This window comes from Simochromis diagramma, unplaced genomic scaffold (assembly GCF_900408965.1).
Source record: "Simochromis diagramma unplaced genomic scaffold, fSimDia1.1 OVJJ01000247.1, whole genome shotgun sequence".
Taxonomy (NCBI): Eukaryota; Metazoa; Chordata; class Actinopteri; order Cichliformes; family Cichlidae; genus Simochromis; species Simochromis diagramma.
In genome coordinates, this window is record NW_024386949.1 from 364,953 (window position 1) to 390,366 (window position 25,414).

The 25,414-nt window shown below is 38.1% G+C and overlaps 1 protein-coding gene and 1 non-coding gene across 4 annotated transcripts in view; one reads left to right on the forward strand and one right to left on the reverse strand.

The window, feature by feature from the left end:
* The window catches only part of LOC120737679 (receptor-type tyrosine-protein phosphatase N2-like), a 208,468-nt gene extending 192,764 nt beyond the window's left edge, over positions 1-15,704 (forward strand). The window contains exons 21-23 of one of the 3 annotated variants that reach the window (XM_040038521.1): positions 3,773-3,837; positions 10,748-10,821; positions 12,864-15,704. In XM_040038521.1, coding sequence (XP_039894455.1) covers positions 3,773-3,837; positions 10,748-10,821; positions 12,864-12,935 — 211 coding nt within the window. In that variant the 3' untranslated portion in view covers positions 12,936-15,704. Of the gene's footprint in view, positions 1-3,772; positions 6,967-10,747; positions 10,822-12,863 lie in introns of those variants that run through there. The other 2 variants (XR_005696807.1, XM_040038520.1) reach the window with 2 other exon arrangements.
* Positions 15,705-22,715: 7,011 nt separating this feature from the next.
* On the reverse strand, positions 22,716-22,807 carry trnar-ucu. The gene is given in 2 exon segments: positions 22,716-22,751; positions 22,771-22,807. It is a non-coding gene; the product is annotated as a tRNA-Arg (tRNA).
* Between the last annotated feature and the right edge of the window lie 2,607 nt (positions 22,808-25,414).

The following is a 25,414-nucleotide window of genomic DNA, read 5'->3' on the forward strand; positions in this document are numbered from 1 at the left end:
AACTAATAAAACTAAAAAGAAACTTTATGCAATGTATTATGACAGTAGTAAAAATAAGAAATTAAAATTGCAATGCAAAACACAAATACTTATGTCACTTATGCCATGTGCATGTCTGATTCTCTTTCTGAAATAAATATGAGCACCCACAAAATCTCACTCAGTCTGTTCAGTGTTCTTGGGACATATGAGCTTCAGTTTAGCATGTATGCAGCGAGTACATGAAAAAGCTGCTATTAGGGTTTGTAGGACAAGTACACGCAGCTATGGTGAGCACAGAGGTTGATATGCATCATTCCTGTTTGAAGTTAATAAGCAACATAATTATGGTGGTAAATTCATTAGTCTAAAAATTATCCTGACAAAAGAAATTAATAATTTGTGCTTACAAACACAATTAAAGACAAAATAAGTTTTTTCAATATTTTTAATTTACCAAGTCAGCCTGTCACCGCCTGCACTGCTTAACACAAGACGAACTTTGTTACCCACAAGGGCAACTTTCCTTACTTTTTAATGTGCTTGAAGGCTGCAGTGTTTTCACGTTAGTTTGGTATCACTTAAATCCCCAGTAGGCGGGAGAATGTGAAGCACAGTTGGAGGTGTTTATTCATTTTTGATCAGTATGATATTAAAGTTTGCATAGATAAAACCATTGCACACATAATTATTGTGTTGCATGTTGCAGCACAAGTGAGCCTAAATGTAACGATGTGACTATGCTAACAAAGGAAGTAAATATCTTAAACATAGTAGGTAAGGTAACAAGTCAGATGTTCCCTGTGATTTGAGTGAAAAAAAACCCTCCACATTAAAAGTGAAATGTGTGGGTGAAGTGTTTGATTCATCCAGTCTGCACCGACGCTGCTCGACATCTCTGACCTCAGCATCCAGACAAACTGTCTTCATCAGAGCTGACTGGCAGGAGAAATTTACTTATGTGATAAAAACAGGTTTCACACCAGCACAGCAGGAAAAATCTGCAATGTTTTTTTTTTTTAAATATGGATTCTTTCTGCGTATTGATTTCCCCTCCCTGCTGAAATTATAAAGTTCACAGTGACACCAGAAGTCTAATCAATCATTACATTAAAAAGTTCTCAACATATAAAGAGCAGGAGACTTTAAATGTGGCTGTAGCCACACAGGAGAAATAAAACGAAGCAGACGCTCTACAAAAATACTGAAGCACTTATTAATTTACATTTCTTGGAGCCGGTATGACTTTATTTACATCTTATCATAGAAGTTTATTTCTCCTATGCAGTGCACAGGTTTTGGTTTCAGACCTTTTGCCAAACCGACTGATTTTTGGAAATTGCACAAATCAACAGTTTTACTTAAGAAGGCTCCTCACTGAGTGAAGTGACCCATCTGTATCTGTGTGGCAGCCATAACAAGAGTGGGTTGAATTCCCTAAATACAGAGGAAAGGTGCTTCAATGTCTCCTTTGTTACCTCCTTTAGTATATGATGTGCTGAATCAACTTTAATGAAAGGAAAGGAAATATTGCGTTTTTTGAACTTCCAGTTTTTGAAACTGACAAGCAGATGATAAACATTTCTCTGCTTTATTAAAATCTGCATGTTATGGGTTTGTTTCCCAGTGTGAAGCACTCTGTGTATTTAGAAAAGTGCCTTTATAAAAAGAGATCATGATAAAAAGATCAAAGTGAAGTTTGCATTGATTATGTACTCATTTTGAGAGTTTCTGTAATGCCAGCTTTTAGAGGTACCACAAATTAAAAATGTTCTTCAGAGATGCCGAAAGTTTTAATAAAAGCAAGCGTTAAAGCGGATCATCTATTCAGCAGGAGGAGGAAATCTGGGTGGAAAGCTGGGGAATCCATATTTCTTACAGTTGGAGAGCTGACGCTTTTTATGCTGGATATTTTCTGGGCGGTAAGGTTTGAGTGGCAGTGAAGTTTTCCAGTGATTAATGCGCTTCGAATGCATTTAGATGCTTATGAAGACAAGATTCTAACCTCGATTTGGACCGGTCCAAGTACATTCCTAAACTCGAGCAGCCAAACATATCTAAGGCTGCGATAATATAGAGACTGATAAACTTTGATGTTCATGCTGTAGAGACTTTCACTTAGAGCCTCCAAATGATTTTGTCAAAGTCAACTGTGCACAGCCATTTATCACTGTAATGCATGCAGAGGGCAGAGTGAAGCAGTCAGAGTGAGGAGTGAGCACACTGAAGAGCGCAGATGCAGAAATTCAATAATCACACAGCAGCGTTCTCTCTTTTTTCCATCCACTGTGTATTTTTCTATTTCATCTTTCTCTTTCCCTTCCTCCTTGCCTCTTTCCATGTCTATCACTTTAAACAGAGTCAGAGAAGGCAGCAGACATCTTGACATGTTTACTCACAGCCCTCAGGCGTGTGCTGACACACACACTCACACACACATCACATATCTTTGATCACTTTGTAATGATCCTGGCAAGGTGCAGTGATACGATAGAGCTATAATCACACCGTAATAACCTGTATAACACACACATGAACACGTGCAAATCTAGTGTGTAAGATCAGAGCATCTCTGTAGAATAGGCACATACACACTCGCAGGCTGCAGTGGCACTTCTCAATTACTGCAGAAAATAACAAAGGTCCCAGTGAAAATGAAATATTCAGAAAGTATGGACCCATGCCAGCACGCACACACACACACATACACACACACACATACACGTGCACACACCAGCGCATGAAATAGACCGGTAGGGGTGCAGACATCAATTTTCAACACTTGAAATAAATCTTGGATAGAAAATATTCCCTCCACATACAAAGCAGAGCGTAATTCAGTTTCTGCACACTGTGTTCAGTGTGTTTATTTCAGAATAGACAAACATACATTTGCTCCTATGTCTCTAAAAACAGGTTTACATTTTTTGATGTTTTAAAAAGAACCTCTCAGTCTCTCGTTTCCATAATTGTACACGTTTGAAGTTGCTTATCCCCCTGAAATGGCATTAGAAGACTCGTAAACCTCGACGTGTTAAATCTTTCTGATTGATGCTCGCTCGCTTAACACTGGAGTTGGGTCGCGTCTGTCTTCACTCCAGAGGAAAAACAAAGAAAGACAATAACATGAACATGGCAGAGGATACAAAATAAATATAGCAACTGTAAACCTGAAGGTGTTACTCGGCTTTGCAAGCTTGCCAGCAGTCCTGCCAAGTGATCTTATGCTATAAACGTTTCAGTGTAATATTTTTTTCCTGGGTTATATGATGTTATTTAAAATTGTAGGAGACACTGAAAGAACATTTAGTCTGAACTTGAAGAAGTCGACACGGTGGAAGAGGTGATCGTGATAATGCGCTGTGTAATTATCTCTAATCAGCTCTCACACTCAGCCGCTCACATTTTTACCTAATTCAGTACATAACTGTATTAATGCAGTATTGCTTTTTGGGCATTAACAGGAACATTTAGTGTACCTGTAAAAGATTTTTATTCCTTTTATTCACTCGTATTAATGTTACACTTTGTGCATTTTCCACATCCATATACGTATGACATCACATAGCAACAGAGTAATGATGTAAATGAACATTATGGAAATTAATGTAGAAGTATAATTAAAAACATCAAGTGACAGGAATTAGAAAATTGCTTAATTGGCGATAAGCGCCGATATGACGTTATCAGACAAATTTAATTAATGCTTCTCCGTCTGTCTCTCATCCTCTTCCATTCTCCCTTTTTCTCTCTCTCCCTCATATCCTACTCTCTCTCTCATCCACCTGAGCAGCGATGGTGCTGGAAGAACTGGGACCTACATCCTGATCGACATGGTCCTCAACAAGATGGCTAAAGGTAGGTGTTCCCTATCCCGCCTCGCCCTTCCTTTTCGCCAGTGTGGAGAAGGTGCTCAGTTTGCCCTCCCTGTTCTGACTGGAGAAATAAAAAGCACGGCTGTCAAATTATTCCCGCTATCATCAAAGTTATTGCTTTTTGCAAAGTTGGATGATTGCATTGAAAATAATGACATTTAATTAGATCATTACAGTGATGAGTAGCTACGAACAATGACATTTTCCATTAGCACACTCGATCACTCTTACTTTCTGCCTCTGAGCCAGAGAAAACAAGCTGATTTTTAAAATATATTATTAGTTATTTTTTATTAGCTTTTGCTTAATTACTGCAAATGAATATCTGTTTCATTATCTCAGTGGATGCTCCGCTGCTCTGGCACCATGCTGCAGCTTGTTTTTCTCCTGTCTCGCCAACAAAACACAGTTAAACTCAGTAAAATCCAGACAGAGAGCAAGTGTGATTTTCATGACGTGGTGACAGAAACGAGCTAAAAAGAAGTGGAGACGTAAAATTAGTGTGCAGGCTGTTGGTAATTAACCTGAACTGACCATGAATTGTTTATTTGAAGTGCCATCAGGACTCACAGCCAGTGCATTTTAAGCACGTTATAAGTGCTTGATAATTACTATAATTACAGTATGATATAATAACACAGCGAGTAATTATGTAAGAGACTGAATATTTTAAGGGGCAGTGACGGTTCTTGATATCATGTTAAGTGAAGTCTCCTTTACTGAAGTTCAGGTTGATTGTATTTTATTTACAAAATATTTTGATTTATTTTTAACAAACCAACTTCCTTTTACTTCCTCCATTCATGTGGTTCGATTTGTTTATAAGCCTGAGCCTGTAATTACACATCTGACTAGTCTCTTCATGTCTTTCAAATTAAAAGTCTCTAATTGAGTGTGGGCTTCATGTTAGAACAACTTTGAAAAGGTAGATGATGTTAATAAGGCAGATGTTTAGTGTGTGTCAGTAAAGTCTTTCTAAAAATTGATTCCTCATGTTTCGGTTACACGATGTAAAGATGGTGATCAATCCACTGTTTCTACTGATTGGACATTTGTGTGTATGTGTGCGTATCTTTCTTTGTAAGTGTGCGTTTGTCCTGTGGTGGTGCTGCTGTAGCAGAACGAGCTCCTGGGTCTTTAATTCCAGATCAAAGGGTCAGTTTGGGCTTCAGTGGCCGTTTCCCAGGCTGTCACACTGTGATGGGGCCCCTCCCAAGCACCAAGGGGCCAGGGAGGAATGGGTGGGAGTTGGTGGATGCGAGGGGGAAAGTCCTCCGTGTCCTTTTATCTCCTTCCCAAATCCTTCCCATTCCAAACTTGTCTATAAAAACCTAATTGGCCATTGAAGCAACATGAAATTAATTCATCTCATAACAAGTAACTTTTGCCTTGGATATTTTTAAACAAAATATATTTTTTGACAGACAGCAGGGAGAGTACATAGATATCAGAAGAGGAAAACTAACTGTTTTCTTTTCTTTGCTAAGTAATGGAGGAGATTTCAAATGATGTGAAGTGTAGCCGAGGCTACTGTGGCAGCAAATTAGAGCAATGAGCATTTTCCTGCTTGACATCGAATTAACACATTAGCTGTGGGTCAAAAGTTTCCATTAACACTACGCTGAAAATATATATGAGAATGTGAAACATGCAAAAAGTTGTCCTTTGCTGCCATTAGATTTTACAACTTAAATACAACTTAATTTCACTTTTATTCTATTATTATTAGTCTTTATATAATGGATTACCATAGCTATGTGGACTGATCTCAACTTTAGCTTTGTGACCTTTGACCTTTCCAAGCTAACTAGCTTGCATCCATGCATTGTGTGAATGCATCACACAGATGCTGCTAAAAAAAACATACTTAAAATGCAGCTGCACAAACGCAGTCGACACTTGAACCAGGTCAGGTGAAGCCTAACAGACAGGTACAGTATTTAGGCGACGCCTACCTGTCACCGAAAGTGACTCAAAGCTTTTAATAATTTCTAGCCTTAACCCCTGATAAATTGTAAAAGCATGAGTCATTAAAAAAAACACACATTCTTCATGAATTTGTTATAAAAAAGCAAATTAGCAATTGAGATTGAAAATGTTTTTTGTTGCAGCACATCTTAAAAATAATTGAAAACCAAATTAAAAAATAAAAAATGAATGATGAGCACAAACAGGAGTAGAACCATAGTCTCCTACATGAAAGTATCATCACGTCCGTTCATCGCCCAGCTGTTTCAAGCTGGTAAAGCTTCACGTTTATTAAGGCTCTTCATGTTTGTTTGCTCCACTTTGTGAATAAGCCAGATAAAGGCCCTAAAACGAGGCCTAACCCTCCCCGTCCTCACTGAGATATTAATAAACAAAAATATTTTTTTTTATCTTTTTCAAAAGAAAATCATCTTTTCTTTGAGTGATGTAATCGGACCGTGGTCAGGAAATGCTAGAGAGGTTTTATTGTGAGGATCAAAGTGGATTTCACCATTGATAAAACGGTGTGAAATCTGTGTTAGGTAGAGTGTTTATGTTGGCAGAAAAATAGGATTTTGACAGCACTTTATGTTTTTACTTTATTTTATTGCCTCTGAAGATGTTTCATAAAGTGGGGGAGTTGTGAAATCTGCTGAACCCATACAGGAGCGTGTAATCCTTCGAGGTAAAACATGAAAATCACCAGAAGCAAAGGTAGAAGACTCTCACTTGGTCTGAGCTGTGCCAACCGACCAGTCTGTCACTATTATCTTTAAATTTCTCATTTAAAAAGATAAATTTCTTTGCTCCGTACTTTATCTTTTTGGGACAAATTTGAGGTATGTTCACTTGAGTACTTATATATGTAGTGTAGTACTGCTTTACCATATCCTAGGTGTTTATATCCCATATACAAACCACATGATCGTCTTCTAACATGTTAGATTTTTATAAACTACAATGCATAAAATGAAGATTTTAATGTGCAGAGTAGTTAAAGTTATTCATCTGGAAAAGATTAACATGAAACGGGTGCCTAAAAAGGCCAAATAGAGTATTAACTCATGAGTTTAGTGCTTTGGTCTTCCAGCCAATCGTTGTAACCTCTTTGGTTTACTCTCTGTATTCATCACCCAGATAACTGCATAACAAAAAGGCAAAGTTTCAGTTGTAGCAAGCAGATATTTTCCTCCGAATTTGGTTGAGACCAAGACGGAGCTAATGCTCATACATTAGTTTTGCTATGAAGTTATAATTAAATCAGTTATTGCAGCTTTAATTAGGAGTTTTGCTTTGGCTTTTGCTTGTATGCTATTTCTTTATGATGTACTTATCCCCTACTTATCCTCATTTTACAGCTCAGCATTGTACGTGTGTCTACAATTAGTTAAACTGGAAACGTGCTCATTACCAAAATTAACTAACTAAATTATACAAAATCACAGGCAACAAATACTAATGTATAAAATTAAAGGTGCTGCCATTGCTTTGTAACAGTGAAAAGCAACAATCGTCTACAAAAACGTATCATCTCAAATAAAGTTTTAAACGATTTGACCTGGCTGATGTCTGTAGATTATAAGATTTGTCTTCCTCCGTTTAAGCCACTGTATGTTTGCAAGTGCTTAAGGATTAAATAGATGATTGTAAAGTCTAGGCTTAAAGCGCCCTGTTGAAAAGACGATAATATAGGTTTGTATTTAAAACGAAATACCTGAAAAATCTAGTTGCCCTCTTGTACATCACTTTCTCAGCTCTACTTTCCTCCTTTTTTGTCCTGAGAACCTTAAAGCCTTTGGGTTTGCAGGTTTTCTCCATCCTGATCAAAGAAATTTCTCACTGCCTCCTCCTCTTCTTCCATCCTCTCAGAGACAGAATAACCCCAGTTTCCTTCACACTCCCTCCTCCTCCTCCCCCTCTTTCCTAATAGATTCCAACAGTTTTTTCCCAAGGAATTGCAAATTTCCTCAAGAATTATAGCGATGTAGCAGGGTTGAGGTGGTTCTCACGTTTTTTTTCCCTTCAACTTTTCCAAAATGCGCCCTCACTTCTCTCCTGTTTCTAACCACCACCCATCACCTTTCTCTTCATCTTAAGAATCTATCAAAACACAGTGAATACCAGAGAGCTTTTCAGCATTGCACCATTTCTTTCTGCACTTTTTTTCTTCAGGTCCAGCTGGTCAACCCAGCCCTCGGCTTTGGGGTTTTCGTGGCCTCCTCAAGGGCTGCGTGTCTTTCTTTCTTTTTCTTTTTTTTCCAGGCTTTCTCTCCTCCTTCTCATCTATAGCACACCCCCCTCTACCCTCCTAAGTCCTACTCCTCGACCTCCACCCCAAAGCGGTCTTACAGAAGAGGGAATCTCAAAATGAGGCAGAGGTTTTTATACTAGTCCCGCTTTTTTCATGCTTCCACCATCTCCTTCAAGGGAAAGCCCGAATTAGGCATTTTTTCTTAATACCGTCCATTTTGAGTTTTATCAGAATCTGCACAATAGCCCTTGGTTTGTTAAGTCCTTCCTCTCAAAAAAGAAAAACTAAAGCAGTGAGTAGTCTGCTGCAGCTTTTCTGGCTAGAAGGGAGTCTATTGTGTTGTGAAAAGGGGGGGAAAAAGCTCACAAAACCTGTGAAACAGAAAGAGAAAATGGTGTGAATGAGCGGTTCTCCCACCATTCATTTTCCTCTTCATGCAGGCAAGAAAAAGGAGTGTTATTATGTGTCACAACAAGAAAAAGTAATTCTTGCGCTTTTTGTTTCCTCAGAATTTGGATAGAGGAGGAGAAGGTGGGGGAGAGAAACGGAAGGACAGAAAACAAATTAAATGTTTTTTCTGTCTTTTGTTCTTTCTGAATTTAATTGTTGCTCCCACCTCTCTCTCTCTTGTCCCTTTTCTCTCCCAGAACAATTTCTCTATTTCTGCGACATGTCTTCCTCCCCCTTTAACATCTATTTTTCCCTCTGACTTTATGAATCATCTCTTGTGTTTTATGTCTCTTTGCTTCTTTTCTCAAATAATGCGTGGGTACCTGCAATTTTTGGTTATGCTCCATTGACATCACAGGGCGGGCGTAAGACCGTTATAAGTACAATGAGTCTTTTAAAAGTAGCTTACACTTCATTTGTTACAGAAATTGTATTTAAAAAGCTACATTAACATATAATAGAGATTTTTCTGAGAAAAAAATGTTTTAATATCCTTTTGGGTTTTTTTTTTAATTTTTGATAAGTGCATTAACAGCAATTCCATGAATGTCTTTTGTTATTTGTTAATTCATCAGCAAAAATAATTACAATGCTAGCGTTTTTACAAAGTATTATCTGGCCTTCTGAATGGATTCTTCTTACCTTTGTTTGTTTTCATCCCAAATTTTACACAATTTTCATGCAACACAGTCCAACAGCAATATTAAGTAAAACTGAGTAGCAGATGGGTCATACAAGCTGAAACTATTAGTAGTAGTACTCAAGTATTTGATATACTGAGGAAGATTATTGTATTTAAAGGTAAACGTAACCTTAGTGATGTATTTTGGAAAGACAGAAAAAATAAAAATCATAATCAAAAAATTTTCATAGTGGCGATAAAAAAGAAATTCTAGAAACTTCATATAATGCAGTTTGTGGACAATAAGTACGCCTGCGGCAGCTGCTCGGTCATGGAAACCCATCCCATTGAAGCTCTGGGCGCACAATCTTTGTGCTGTTGTTGATGTCAGAGAAGGTTTTCAAACTCTGCAAAGCACTGGCAACTTTTATGCATTAACTTGATGTTGTCTGTCACTTTAATAGTAGCAGTCACCGTAGTAAAACTTAGTTGTTTGTGCAATATCTAGGAGGGAGAAAGTGCACAAACTGACGTGTTGCACCGGTAGATTGCTGTTACCCTTGGATTGCTCTTTAAAACAACTAGTTTTTTTCACAAACATTTGTATAGCTTGATTGATTTTGTTCACCTGTGGCAGTGGGACTGAAAACACCTGAACTGAAGGATTAAAAGTTGTGACCCCATAGTTTTGTCCATTTCCACACTGAGAAACAGAAGCAAACCATTTTTTAAATAAAGTCTTGTTAATTGTAATATTGTATTATGTATTGATCCAATCAATTCCAAGTAGCTCGTCTAAATAGTGCTTAACTAAAAACACTATTAAGACAAATTTAAAAAGAAAACATTCAAACTGTCGTTTTTATTGTTGCTTTTCAAAGACGTGAAAGACTTTTGTCTATAAAGGCTAGAATTGGCTTATCAAGGCTTAAGTGCTGAAACTGGAGAAATCCAGTTTTTCAATGATGGTCACATAAGATTATACGCGTCAGATACGTATATGCCTCCTTGTGTTTGACTCCAAAAGGATTATAATATGTTTGTAATGTATCACAGTGTCTGATAATCTGACCAGCATTTGGCCTGAGGTCATTGAGCTGACTGCAGCCAGCCACACTTTTGTCAGCTGTGGGACATTATCCCAGTCTGGCATACAGACAGACTGACGGGCAATACACACACAGACAAACACACGTCAGCTTTTGGCAGTGGCTGAGAGAGCTCTGGTGGGCAACCTTCATGAAAGGCTAAGAACAACCAAAGACTAACAAGGAGCTTTCAGATTGACTCAGGTTTCTTTAGAAAATGTAGCAAACATGTGTTCCTGTGATTTCCCTCACAAAGTCCTCTGCACCAGCTCCTTTGGCCTCTTCATCTTTTTTTCATTTCAACTAAAGACCATCACTGTTTTCTAGAGTCAGCGTGTGTGTGTGTTTGTGCTAAGAGGATGAATGTAATCGCCTTTGCTGTTCTAATGGGAGTTGGTTTAAAAGACCAGATTGAGTGATGTTAGCTGGATTATCTTGGTGGTGCCTTGAACACAATCCAACATCATTTTTGTGTGTGTGTGTGTGTGTGTGTGTGTGGGTGTGGGTGTGGCAGGTGCCAAGGAGATTGATATTGCAGCGACTCTGGAGCACCTGCGGGACCAGAGGCCAGGAATGGTTCAGACTAAGGTAACACACACCTGAATCCTGTTTGTTTGTGCAGATTTTGTTTGATTTATGGAACAGTGTGAACAGATGACTTTTTTTGTTTTTACATTTAAAAATCCTGCTTAACGTAATTTCACAAACTTCAACAAATCCTCAAATATAAATAAAAGTGCAGGTCCTTGAAGGAGAAAGGACCTTCGCCAACATTTATCAAGGAACAAGATGTATATGAGCAGAAAAAATATATATATTTATTAGATTTAAAATGTATGGTAGTGACTGCACACTAGTGCATGAACAGCACTTCTCACACAGTGCATCATCAGGAACATTAAAGTATCAAAAAAATATTTAAAGCTTTTCTCAGATTTGTCTGTATTATTTTGCTTTTGTACCAGCAGTCAAATTACATGGTGGAATATAATAAGTTGTGATAGCTATGGATGGATCTCACTTCAGCTACATTGGAATGAGTCAGACAATATAATATTTCGCTGTTTCAAATCTTGGTGCATCCATGAAAGATGTTCACCATGAACCTATGCAACACACCCAGTGACTTAGATCTGCTCCACTGTGTGACCCATCAAGATGCTAATCTACAACATGAGCAGCTCCGTTATGCTGCATGTTGGAAATCGAAACCAAAGGAGGATTAAAATGTGACGCCAAGAAGTCCTAAGTATCCGAGAATGACAGTGAGAATGTTTTGCATATACAGGCTGATTTGCAGTAATTGCATTTACGGTTGCTACTGTGGAAGGCTACTTTTTTTTCCATCAGCATATAATGTAAGTAAGGTCATTCTCAGCATCTCTATCAAAAAAACGAACAATCCATCTGTGCTGTCACATGAATTTGGGTAGAAAGGTTACACGAAGGATTGCCATGGTAAACTCAAAATGTCAACTTGACATTCTTAGATCGCCTTAATGCCCCAGAACTGTCTTTCTAACAATCGATCACACTCCCATCAAAACTTCACTTTGTCTAAAAGTCTTTGCTGAGATGATAATCTCTATGCCCTATTGTGAGAGAGACTAGATTTGAGAGTTTTGGGGACTGGCTCCACTGCTTCAGCTGAGATGAATCGATTTCTGAAAGGGATTATGGGAAAATCAGGTCAAATCACAGAGGAATATGTATAGAGTTCAAATAGGTGCTGATAACCTGTCCCAGGTTGTCCTAATCAGAACTTGTAGTGGAGGCTTTCTGGTTATATGAAGTGAATGATCGAGAATAAGAATTTGCAAAAAAGGTGGTTCTATTCCATTTTGGTTAAGTGTTTAGGGAATAAAGGGAATAAAGTTTTGTAAGTATTTTTTGGGGAAAAAAAGTCCTCAAACAAATTATTAAAAAGACTCATATTCTAAAATACATTTGTTCGCTGCCTCAGAGACCTACAACCAAGTATATCGTCATCACACTGTACACTGAATGACTCCGGCTGGTCTGGAAACAATTACCGGCTGATCTGTGAACTTAATTAGAAAGGAAACCCAGGATGTGTGTAAAACATCCATGGTATTGATCCAGGTTTTATTAAAGCATGTATCCTGACTGAACTGCTGTCACAGCACTCTCCCTGCACTCCTCACACATTGATTCCCTTTGTGGTCAGGAGACCCAGCCTCAGCACTCTGATTTCATTTCTGAATTTGATCTGCTGTTTGTGCCTTTAATCTACTTCTTACTGGTCAACCATGTTTTGATCACGTAAGAGTATAAATAAGTGTTTCAAAACAACATAACAGTTCTCTAACATAAGCATGGCCATCTAAACTTCACGGCCATGAAGCTAGAGTCTCCCTTTGCCACAAAGCCAGTGGGATTTTTTTCACAGGCTTTTCTGTGATCACAGACAAAAAGGTCTGTGGGAAATAAAAGTTGGGTACTTCCACATTTTGTTCAGCATCATAATCTCCGCAAACTGATGCAATATTAAGGATTTTTGAAGGGTAAATGCAAAGTAGCATGTATCGCTGAAATCAAACACTTAGTAATCTTTTTGTTCTTGCATGTATAAACTTTTGACTTTCTTTCTCTTTTTTGTCTGTCTGCAGGATCAGTTTGAGTTCGCATTGACAGCCGTTGCTGAGGAGGTGAATGCCATCCTGAAAGCTCTTCCACAGTAGAAAACAACACCTCCTCTACTCCTCATCCCAAGGATCTTCTCCTATATTGTTTCCTATTTTGTCTTTCTCCCGTCTCCTAAATTTTTTACCCTGTTATTTATGTTCTTTCCCCTCTCGTGCTTCTCATCTGTCATTTCCGTCTCTTGTTTCTCCTCCTTCTGACACTTCACTTAATCTGTGTTTTCCTGTCTGCCTTTCTTCTTTTTCTCCACTCCTTCTTCATTTTACTCCTCTCTCCACTGTCTTCTACTTTCATTTTGTTTCCACACTCCTTGCTACTCCCATGCCCTTTTCATGTCTAATATTTACCCATGTTTTTACCATTTATCGCTTCTATTATTTCCTGCAGTCAAATTTCCTATTTCTCACCCTATCTTGTCATCAGTTGTTTTTTCTCGTCTTTTATCCCATTTTCTCATTTCCGCATGTCTCGTCTTTCCTCCTTGTGACCCCTCTGCCTTCCATGTGCAGCCGTTCCTTGCACTTCTTAACATCTCCCATTCGATCTCAGTCAACGTTGTGCCAGGAAACCATTGAAACTATCCTGTACATAGACAGACCTTCCTTCTGTTGTGATGATCCAAGCAGCCTGTTTTCCAAAGTAACATTTTGCCGCATTTAAACGCCTTTTAATCGATTTTTCAAATTCATCTGTATTCTGTTAAGTGTCTAATTATCATGATTTTTGTTTATAGATGAACATTGATCTCATTGGCATCAGCTGGCAATGATCAAAATAAGATGGCTCAAAATGTAATCGTATATCTGATTCTGATTTTCTGGGCAATGTTCAATGTGGCCAGTTGCCAAACCTGAGAGTTTTACTGAATTGATGCCACTGATTGGTCTCTGAGTGGGTGCATTTGTGACGCAGATCATCACATATTGTGTCTGATATTTAATGCCATGCTTTTTGATATGTTTTGATGCAGTATGCTAGTGTGTCACAGTATGCTGTAACTCATCAGCACGTAGCGTTGGTCAGTACGGTAGATATTAGGCAAAACACGAGTGATTCCATCTCCCACGAAGCCTTGCTTTTGTAAAAGTAAGCGGGGAAACCCAAATATTAACACATTATCGGTAACTGTCTTAGTTGAACAAAAAAACGTGCTAATACTGGAAATACGGTCAAATGATTTTGCTTCATCTTTGTTGAAGCAATTTTGTGTTTCTTCTACCTGAATTGTTCTTTCTTGTGGAAAAACAATGTTGTGGCTTGTCAGTGAAGTTACACTCATGTCTGCCTTAACAAAAAAAAATAAACATTCAGTAGATGGACTGGTAAAAGCCACGAGGATAAGGAGTAATGCTTCATTTTAAAATGGCCTCATTCTAGTGGATTAACCTGCGGATTAAAGATTAGCTGTGCCTGTGCTAAATGAAAACCGCTGCGATAAACATTGAAGAACATTCTGCCGGAGCAGAAGTTTCTGTTCGGCCAAAAGTTTGTGAGAGTCTTCTCACAAGTACCTACTTCAAATAACTATAAGTTCAAAATGCTGGAGTGGAGTCATTTTAAATGGTAATGTTTCTGACAAGTATTGTCATGCCAAAAGGAATAGCTCTGCTTCTGAATAGTAGGTTCTTAATGTAGCATTAATGGATGATTTGTCCATGTACAGTAGTGAAATCTGTATTGCAATGGAAATTAGTTTGCAGTGACACGCCTCGGCTGGTTTTCCCAACACCATTCTAAAATTAACATGTTTTATGTACTGCTGTAAATAAAAAGAGCACAGTCAGCATTAACTCTTATTTTTTTATGTTTTAGCCCATGTATGTAGGTTTATTTCAGTATCACGCCTCTCAAGAAAAGGCCCCACCACCAGTTACAGACAACTTCAGAGATCATTATTTTTGCTGGCTTCTGAACAGAATGTCCTGGGATTGTCAGCTCATTTTCAGTTTTAGCTAGACAAAAGCCACTACTAAATAGCCTGAAGTTAAGACACTGATTATTAAAGATGGCTTTGGGAAACCAGCTCGTGCAAAATCAATTGGTTGACAGTTTGAAATGTTTCATTCAGTTAATTCTACTAATTCTGTTTGTAAATCACCGATGACATGAATTGCATACACTATGCTGCTAATGCATGACTATTCAACAAATGTGTGCTGTAATGTTCTCCTTGCCTCAAAATGACCTTTACAAACCTCTGCAAGCAACCAGCCAACTGCTGATGTATCTATTAACTTTGTGTTAGACTCTTTATTAAACAAGATGCTCCAAGGACCTTAAAGTACAAAAGCCAAGGATTATCTTCTCTAAACTGTGCAGATCATAGTTAAAGCGGGCTGAAACGGGTGCAGTAACAATATGATGTAACACTGCAGCAAGCTGGTCTACATTTTTCCGTCACAAAATTGAAACGTGCTACGAGAAATGCTGCTTTTAATAATGTGTTCAATGTGAAATGGGATTCTGTTTCTCTCCCTTTTTTAGGATACTGTCAGGTATATTATAAAAATGTGGAATTAAGTGAACTGGCATTCACTTTAAATGATCTTATTCTACTATATTTGAATCAAGCTTATTATAATGGGCTTTTATTTTTATTTGTTTATTTTGCAATGTTGATACTCAATCAGTTTCCCTGCTGCTGTTCTTTCTTTCTCACTCACCATCAAGTATGAATAGATGGCTGGTCTGTTGCATTAAAACTGTACATAAACCCCAAAACACAACAGAAGATATTTTGTTCTATTGGTGTAAACAACTTGTGAATAAAGTCTAGTTGTCGATGCAGTATTGTAATGCAATCCCGACTTGTGACTGTGGTCTCTTTTTATCCTTTTCTGACATAATTATACACAATAACTTTTACCATCGGGGTGAGCAGTAAAACGTGTTTTATAGAGCTGCTAACACCAGCTGCATTTTAAATCAGGTACCTTAGGTGTGTGCACACAAAGTGATGTCCTGCAGTGGATGGCGTTCAAGGTTGACATTCAGCATTTACATTTTTTTCTCCTCAGGTGAGATATTTGAGCAACACTAACACCTAATATACGAGAAGGTGCAACTTTTTTGCAGTGGGTTTATATTGCTTGATACTGCACAAAAAGAAGAACATATATTTCGGCAAAAAGTTCATGTGAAGTGTGGTATTTTGTCCATCACTCGATTATTATTATCGGTAAAAGTAGTTGTAGTAGCAGCAGCATTATAGTGACCACAGAGTAAAGGAGTTAGCTTGGACGTTAGGTAGCCAAACTAGCTAACATTCAGCTAGTTTGGCTAGCAAATTAAAGTTGTAATTAGCAGCTTTTTAATAATATGGCTAACTTTGGTTTGAATGAAAAAGGGAAATTAAAGGCAAAACTGACCTGTCATTCAAAGTTCACAAATGGTTTAACTTTTAAAACTATTGTGCTCAGCTGCACATTTCTCGCTAAACTTGACCTAGCGTTTCTGGCACAGTTAGCCAACGAGTGAAAATGAATGAAATATATGCATTTGAGACCTGATCTCCAGTTTTCTGGTTAAAAGGGAGGATTTTCTTTAGAACCCAGTAACACCAAGTGTATCTTTTTTAACCCCAACTCCTATTTGTTTATTTAAGGTAAACTGTGAGCAATAAACTGCCAAAAAAAATGCCAGATATAACAAAGATTATACAAAATTACATTCACATATGCAAAATTATATCTAAATTTAAAATCTAAATGTTCTGGACATTATTTCAGGGTTCAGGGTTTATAGGGTTAACATAGATTTTTGTCACACTCTTAAATAAATATAATGACATTTTGTGGGAGACGTGTGTATGCAAACTGTGCACTCTTTAATCAAAAGTTAAGCTACAAAAGCAAATATTTGATCTGTCATGACCTTTAAAAAAATCCCAGTGTAAGCACCTGTTTTTTCCGCTTGATCAAGGGAGCGGTTTAAAATCACCCTTTATCATCTGATTCATCGCATGCCTGCAGTTAACTGTTTCTTTCTTAGCACTGTGGAAGAACCGCTGTCACTCCTTCAAACATAAGTTTTTTGTGCAGCTGTTTTTAAGCCTAATACCTGTCCAGCTGTTTTTAACCTCATCTCCTTCATGTTGACAATCTCTCGTTACAAAGACATTTTGACGCCAAAATGAATCGCATTTTTCATTCAGAGTCATCATCACTTGGCATTATTATTCATCCAGCATCTCCTGATAAGAAGCTGGGTGGATGATCAGCTTTTTGAGTGCTTATTCAGGTGAAACAGCAGCTTGCTATTGATTGTGGGGGGGGAAACGTTCTCAGTACATAAGCTTGTGTTGCTTTCTTGCAGTGTTGACTTAGAGAGTAGGAAGTAGGGAAATCGATTTAGCAAGATGCTGCTTTTCTCTCAATAGTGAGTCATATGAGTAGATTTAGACCGTCTAAGTTTTTCTTTTCATAGATGGCAACTTCTACTGTAGACACCTTGGGGTTTGAATACATGTGCACACATTTTAGTCCCTGAGATTTGGTTTGCCTGATAGTAGCTACAAAGGGCCTGTTCACACATAGTATTATCATGTATTTGGAATCAACATTAACACGAGAACAGCTCTAAGTATATTTGTTCACACAGGGAATTAGAAATGTTTCTCCGCACGTGTCCTGGGTGACCACCAATGTTCCCTCTAATTTTTCATGTGTCTGAGCGATCACACAAACTCCCTGAGCGGTCCCTTGGACCACTGTGAGCAACAGCAGACGTGTGCACTGTGGTCATGCCAGCATCAAATCGATCCAAGTTACATGGTTTATTAAAATAATCAAATTACAGCATTTATGTTAGACTACTTTTAATTAACTGCTTTAGCCCACTTACAATGAAAATGTAAAGAAATCTAGTCATTGACCTGTGTAGTATGTTAACACTATTGGAAGTAAAAATAACTTGAACTCCAATTTTGAAAACACAGCTTTCTTTCTTTCTTCTTTTTTTTTTTTTATAAAGCTCTGACTTGTATTATGAATATGAGTCTGTGGTCTGGGAGAGAGTCCTGTAACTCTGTCTGCAAAGTACAGTAAATAATGACAGTAAACAGTAAATATGGGATAAGGTGACATCGTTCTAATCCCAGCCAGTCACTTACTGACTAACACTGCAAAACAGAATTGTTAAAGTTTTAATTTAAAAAAAATTTGTGCGCAACGCAGATTTTCTGTGTGCAGAGACCGTGCCAGCAGTGCGAGCTTAGAGGGAACATTGGTGACCACAATAGATCAGTGACAGGTGTATTCAAGGTAGAGATGGGAGTACATCAGGAATCAGCTCTGAGCCCCTTCCTGTTTGCACTGGTGACAGAGTGGAGTGGGTGGAGACATAAAGGCATATGAGGAAAGGCTAAGATGATCTTGACAAACACAGAAGATGCTGGAGGAAGATCAGAGAGAAGATTTGTAGATATAATGGAGGAGGACATGTGAGAATGTTGGCGTGGATGCCAGGGATATAGTGACATGATATGGTGACCCCTAAAGGGAGCAACTGAATGGAGAAGATCATCTCCGTTGTCCAAAAGTAATAAAAAGTGTTGTTGGTGTTAAATAAAAGGTTAGGAAAGAATGTCCCTCACTTGTTTGCCTGAAGCCCAAGATCTTTGACTCACTCATAATGTGGACATTTTAAAGTTTTATATGAGTAAAAGAACTAGTGATTAAGATTCATTGATTAATTAATTATTGAATTGATTTCTTTGACTTTTGTTCATAATTCCGCCAAAATCTGAACTGATCTCAATCCTGAACACCAAGTAACACCAAGTGTATCTTATGTGATAAATAAGGGCTATTGTTGTAATAAGAATTAAAGGTTATTATCCTAATTCAGAGTATGTAATAGAACACACAGTTTAATGAATAATGCCATAATTATCCTGAGACCTCCATTCATATGCTGCCAGCTCTATAGATCCAAAGGATTTTTGGTATCAGTGAATACTACCCCAGTTGGGTTGACTGGTGATTATGAATTCACTATACGTGTTAATGTCAGAGAACGACTACTTGTCTGTCTGTGACAAACTGGCAACCTCTCAGTCGATATCATCAGAGTTAGACTCCGGCTCCTTACAACCAGTCAGATAAGCAGATAAGAAAACTGATAATGGGGGGACTTTGTTGGGGATTGATGTGAGATAGATGAGCCAGCTATTGTCTCCATCATACAGCCCCGAACAGCACATGCTTGTTGTGCTGTAGCATTGCTTATGATGGTTTGGTTTATGGCATTTTTCATCATTTGTCCTGTCAGTTCATATCCACTGTGTCTCCACCTTTATGCATCGCCTTCATTGCATTTTGAAAAGTCAGTTTTGCTTAGGAATGAGTGAGTGAAATAATCCAGAGGTACTGTGTGTCCGTGGCACAGTAAGAGCTGTTCGAATTCTCCAAATACAAAGGAAAGATGCTTCATTGGTTCCTGCATTACCACACGGGATACACTGAACCGTCCTTTATGAAAAGGAAAGGAGATAGTACACAGTTCAAATCAACACACATTCTGACCAGTCACAGAAGCAACCAGTGTGACTGACAAGTGTTGCAGAGTGTCTATATAAACTACTCCATCTTGTGCCATTTTCTTCCCTCTATGCAGATGTGTTTAAAAGCTTAGTTTGTTAAAGACACCGGCACTTCAAGACCCCTGCTTTTGGCTGCCACCCAGGCTGCATAGTATCCAACCCATGGGCCTACATGGCAGTGGAGGTTATTTCTTCCTGCTACCCAGCAAGGTTCTCAAACTGTGAATTGTGAATTATTGAGAGATTTTTTTTCTTAGTCTGTCCCCTCACCTGGAACCGATTTACCCTTGGAGACTATACCAGTGGCTATTTCCCAGGATCAGAGGGATGCTAACCCCTCCTCTGTAATTAGGTAGCAATTTTTCAACAAGGAAGAATCAAAACCCTTTAAACCATCCTTTTTTCAGTTAGACCTGTGGCCATACAATCTTGGTAATCGTGAATGGTGGCTGGACCTCAGACTCCTGGATGGTGCTAAGAGCAAAGCCGCTGCTTCATTGTGATGCTCCAGGAGTCAACTCAGGTGGTTCAGGCGTCTAATCAGGATGCTTCTTGCGTGCATCTCTTTGGAGGTTTTCCAAGCACATCCAGCTGGGAGGAGATCACTGGGCAGACCCAGAACTTGCTGGAGACATTATATATATCTCATCAAGCTGGGAATGCCCTAGGATGCCCAAGAGGAACTAGAATGTGGGGATCAGGAAGGATGTCTGGAATACCGTGAATTACTGCTTTGTCCATCATCATGCAGTCTGATTTTGGGTGAAAACAAAATGGATAAATGGATGGATTGGCAATAAATATTATTCTATTTTATTTAAAAAAATCTGTTTTTGTAAATTGCTTTATAATTTAGAAAAATATAATTAGTTATATCAAGATGAAAGTAAATCAGTTTGCATTGATAATGTTGCTATACTGAATGTTGCTGTTTTGCTAGTCTGCATAACTCTGCATAACACAGTCTGTTCTTTACAGATGTCTGGTTTGATCTGACCGTGTCTTGAACAGCATTAAATACTAAAAAAAAAGGTAAGTTGAAAAAATTCTAGTCTAGTCAAAAGTTTAGAAGTTGAGCATTTTATTCTACAGTTCTGATTACTTCATTGTTGGAGTTTATACAAAAATAACAAGAAGCCTGAAAAATTCTATTATTAAAAATATATAAATTATCATTTTAGAGTAGATGATGCATTGGTACTGTAATTAACTAATGCACATTTCCTTTTTCTGCTGAATTTTGGTCCTTGATGCACAGGAAGTTTAGGAAGCCCAGTTGTCATTATTTTTTATTACCATCTTGTCAATTGTTGCTACTGCTGTAAAAATTAAGTTTTCAGGACTGAGAAAATGAATGTTTATTTTCCTTTTGTCACATAGGCATATTTGAAATTGTACAATGGGGAATTTAAACAGGTTTTAGAGGCCTGAGAGGTCATGGAACTTATTCAGCAAATAAATTACTGTGGAAACTTTCAATAGAAGTGAAACAGGGACAGAAATATAATTGCCTCGACTTTTTTTCCCCTCAGACTGCAGCATTATACGTTGAGACTCTGAGTAGACCACTTTATTTAACATCGAAACAAGATGCCTGAGCATGCCACTGTGGCTATCAGTCCCCTCAACGCCTCAAGTAAAAATGTTGTCATTCATTCTGCTGGTAGCGAATGAGGATCCATGTCTGTGCTCAAAGCGAGCAGTCATGTTGCTATTCAAAATCATCAACCAGATTTGTAAAACCACAGAGCCGCTGTTGGCAGTGACACTGTCGGTCTGTTAATGGGCAACTCTTATTCTTCCTGCAAGAAGAACTCAGAAAGAGCTTACTCAAGTTCACAAATATTTTGTCCCTGTCTGTACATTAGTCTCTGAGCAGTATGCAGTTGCATATCCTATGTTTAGTAATCAATAGGAGATGTTGTGGACAGAATGACTCCTCTCAGCGGTTCACTGCGAATGGCAATCACACACATTTTCAGTGTTTCAACACAGTTTTAACTGGTTTTTCTTTCATTGGGTTTATTGATGCCACATAAAATAAATCTCAAGCATAAAAACACAGCTGTAAAATGTGCCACCTAGCAGCTGCCCACACTAACAGGCGTCTGCCACTGACTCACTGGGGTTAAGTACCTTTATAAAGGTCACATAACTTTTCTAACTGCCCATGATGACTTGACCTCTGGGTACTGTGACCAATGTTTCAGGGCTTCCTGTGAGACCAAGATTTAGTGTTCCTGTCATGTACGGCTGTGTGACAGGCAAGGCAGGACCAAATTGCCAGATAGAGACATGGGTAAACTAAGAGAGGCAACTTTATTGCTTTAGGTTATAAACACAAAACATAAGGAATACAAAAACTCTAGCGAGGTAAAAACTACAAACTAGGAAGCTTGAAAACTACAAGGAAACTAATGCAAGCAAAACACACAGCTCAAGTGGATGACATGACAGAGAACAGAGGGAGACACAGATGGTATTTACACAGGAGGAGATTAGGGCAGAGTGGACACACCTGGATGCACAGCTGAGCAGAATCTGACTGACATGACAGGGGAAGCAAAACTGAACATAACATGCAAGACCGAGAGAGTATCAAAATAAAACATATCCAGGAGCTAGAACATAATTATCTTATATTTTCAAGAGACAGAGCATTGTTTCACAAATTCAGACTTTAAGAAAATCTAATAAAAAGGTAATATTAGTAAGAAGATATCAAAAATCTTTTGCAAGGGTAAAAAAAAAAAGTGTTAATCCATCCTATAAATGTAAAACTTAGTTTGAGTATTTTTTTTTTATGATTTAAGGAAACTGTGAATTTCAAGCTGGTCTCATAAAATTTATCCACATGCAGTTTTTTATCCACATGCATAATAATCCAATAGACTTCAGTCCTTTGCAGTATGTAATGCTATAAGACTACAGGCATGTAACAATGTTAAATGTCTGTCTTTTAGCTTGTGTTTGATTTTGTCCCCTAAAGCCTTGCGTAAAGTGCAATTTAATGCATTAACTTGTCACAAAACTGAACACTTAACAAATTTGTTAGACCACCACTCAATGGCTCATGCTACAGTAACTGTATTAGTAATTACCAAAATATTTTTTATGTTTCTGTAATGGTTCATCCATTAGTATGTGGACGCTCTGTAATCAAAACAGAAAAGGTACAGTAGAAAACAAAAGGAAAAACTGTGACTTTTCTTTCCTAATTAAAGGTCATGTAATTGTGTTATAGATAGAACCTCAGGTAGGTCCCTCAGTTAAATAGTGACTCTGGTGGGACTCGAACCCACAACCTTTGAATTACATCTGAAGTGAATCACTAGAAGTCCAATGCGCTATCCATTGCGCCACAGAGCCTGTTATATGTTGCATCCCCTAATCATTTTTTGTTGCTCCTTGCATTGGAACTTAAACCTAAATCCTATAACCTATATCCCTGTGCCTTAAAAAAGCAGCTAGCTATATCCATTGCACTAAAATATGCTAATTTTCTGACCACTATGTGACTAATCCGGTCGTTAAGTGATGACGTGACGAATCCTACTTCCGGGCCTAAAGTAGTCTGCGTTTAATATGGCTTTTGTGTTGTTAACATGTTTAATGTTTTGTATTTTCTTCTGTTTAATCTCAAAAAGCTCCTAAAACAGTCAGTGATCACTGTTGACCTCCCTCGGCTTTTATTACCGCTAATCATTTATTTAAGCTCAGTTTTTAAAACCTTATGATGTAACTACTAGGGGTGCAACGATACACAAAATTCACGGTTCGGTTCGATACTTTGGTGTCACGGTTCGATATTTTTTCGATACAAAAAAATGTTCATGCATTTTTAATTTGTCATTTATTAAAATTATAAATATATATTTTAACTCAAAAGTACAGTTTTTAAATTTAACCCTAACCCTTGTGCGTGTTTTTTATTTTGACAGCGAATGCGCACCTGTGGACCACTTATGTGCAGCCCTGGTTATTTAGCTCGTCATATTGCAGCCACAGAAATTCTTTTGTCCATGAAACCATAAAGCTGCACTTTCTTTTTGCCTTATAGTCTGATTTGTCATAACTTCTCCGTTTTGTGGTAAGCTTTTCTTTGGCTGTCACTTCTTCACCCTGACCTGTCTTATTTGGCTCAGCAGAACTGAAATGCTTTTACACGCTCACTCACATAAGCTCAGCGATTCTCTGCGCGATCAACCTCTCACATGTTTAAGCTTGCTGCGGGAGACTTCACTTGTCATGTTTGCATAGTAAGCTAACGATTAATAAGACGATGTCAGAGGAATTGGTGCACAAATTATCATCACTCACAGATCAGTGCTGTCGCTCTCTATACACAGTTCACACGATTGCAAAGTGAAAGCAAAAAAACAAGCGCAAATTCAAACGCAACTTCAATATGTCACATATTGACAGTGGCTCACCGATGCCAATGACATAATTACCCAGCTACATTTCTGAAAGAATGCAAAAGCACTGACATATATTTTTCCTACAATAGCCCGACGGGCAGGGAAGAGAGATTTTGGTAGCCCGACTGAAAAAATCGCTAGCTCTGGGACGTCGGGCTAGCGATATTGCAAGCCCTGTATCTGATTGAGGAATCACTCATCTTTGGAAAAGAGAGTTTATTACAGAGAAATGGCTCTTTCCAAAATAAAAGCTATACTATCCGCTTCTTCTGGGCTATATTCTCAGCAGCATAAGGAGTAGTGATGGGATTTCCGGCTCTTTTTAGAGATCCGGCTCTTTCGGTTCGGCTCACTAAAAAGAGCCGGCTCTTTCGGCTCCGAACCGGATCTTCAAGTTGTTTTGTTGCTTTAATTAATTTATTATTAACAATAATATAAAATTATGCACAAAAGGAATTACTAACGTAAAAAAAAGTGGTTTTATTTGTATATGTTTATATATAAATATATGCGGTGGCCCCTAGAGACAAAACACGTACAAACTCCAAAACACATTTCTAGCATGAACTGAACTTCCAAATCAGAGCTACTAGATCACTTAAATTACACAATTGAAAGCATGTGTGTATTGTTTGTGTATTTATACACAGGCACTCATATATATTCAAATAATTTAAAAAAAAAAGTTCATTTACCTGTTACTACCACACACCAAATCCGGTCGTTGGTACTTGCTGGCTTGTGTAGCCACTAGGTAACAAAAGCTCAACACTGCGCCCAGCATCCTGGAGCACTTCTGTTATCTTTTGTACGTGTTTTTGAGTTTTTATGTGCTTCTGAGTTTTTTGTACGTGTTTTGGAGTTTGTACGTGTTTTTACGTGTTTTGGAGTTTGTACGTGCTTCAGAGTTCGTACGTGATTTGAAGTTTGTATGTGCTTTGTCTGTAGGGGCCACTGTAAATATACTTTTATTTTTTCACTCAACATAAAATGTAATAAATAAATCATATAATACAAAAATCAACTATTCACATTTCAACTTTTAACTATTTAAATTTTCAGCTTTTTCCTTTTACAAATTTAAAGTGAAAACAACACAAAACACTGCAAACCACAACACAATGAAATATAAATTATAATATGAAAACAAAAAGAAGATGCATATTCTCTGTCATATGGGCCTGCATGAATAAACTTTCTGAATCCTTTATCATCTGCAACCGAAAATAGTTGTGGATGATTACTATACCTTTCTAATGTGACGTTGTTGTCCCTGGCTCTCTTTCTCTCTCTCTCCCTCTGGCTCTGTTCCTGTGCTACTGAGTGTAACTACCGCCCCTCCCCCCTCTGCCCAGCATAAAGCACAAGGCTCAGGTGCGAAGTGAAGCGGAAAAAAAGTGCGAGAGAGAGAGAGAGGGGGAGAGAAAGAAAAAAAAAACCCCACGTGACGGCTCGCGATAAGGAGCCGGCTCGCGTCGTTCACGTCAAAGACCCGGCTCTAAGAGCCATTTCGTTCGCGAACGACCCATCACTAATAAGGAGAATCATGTACGGT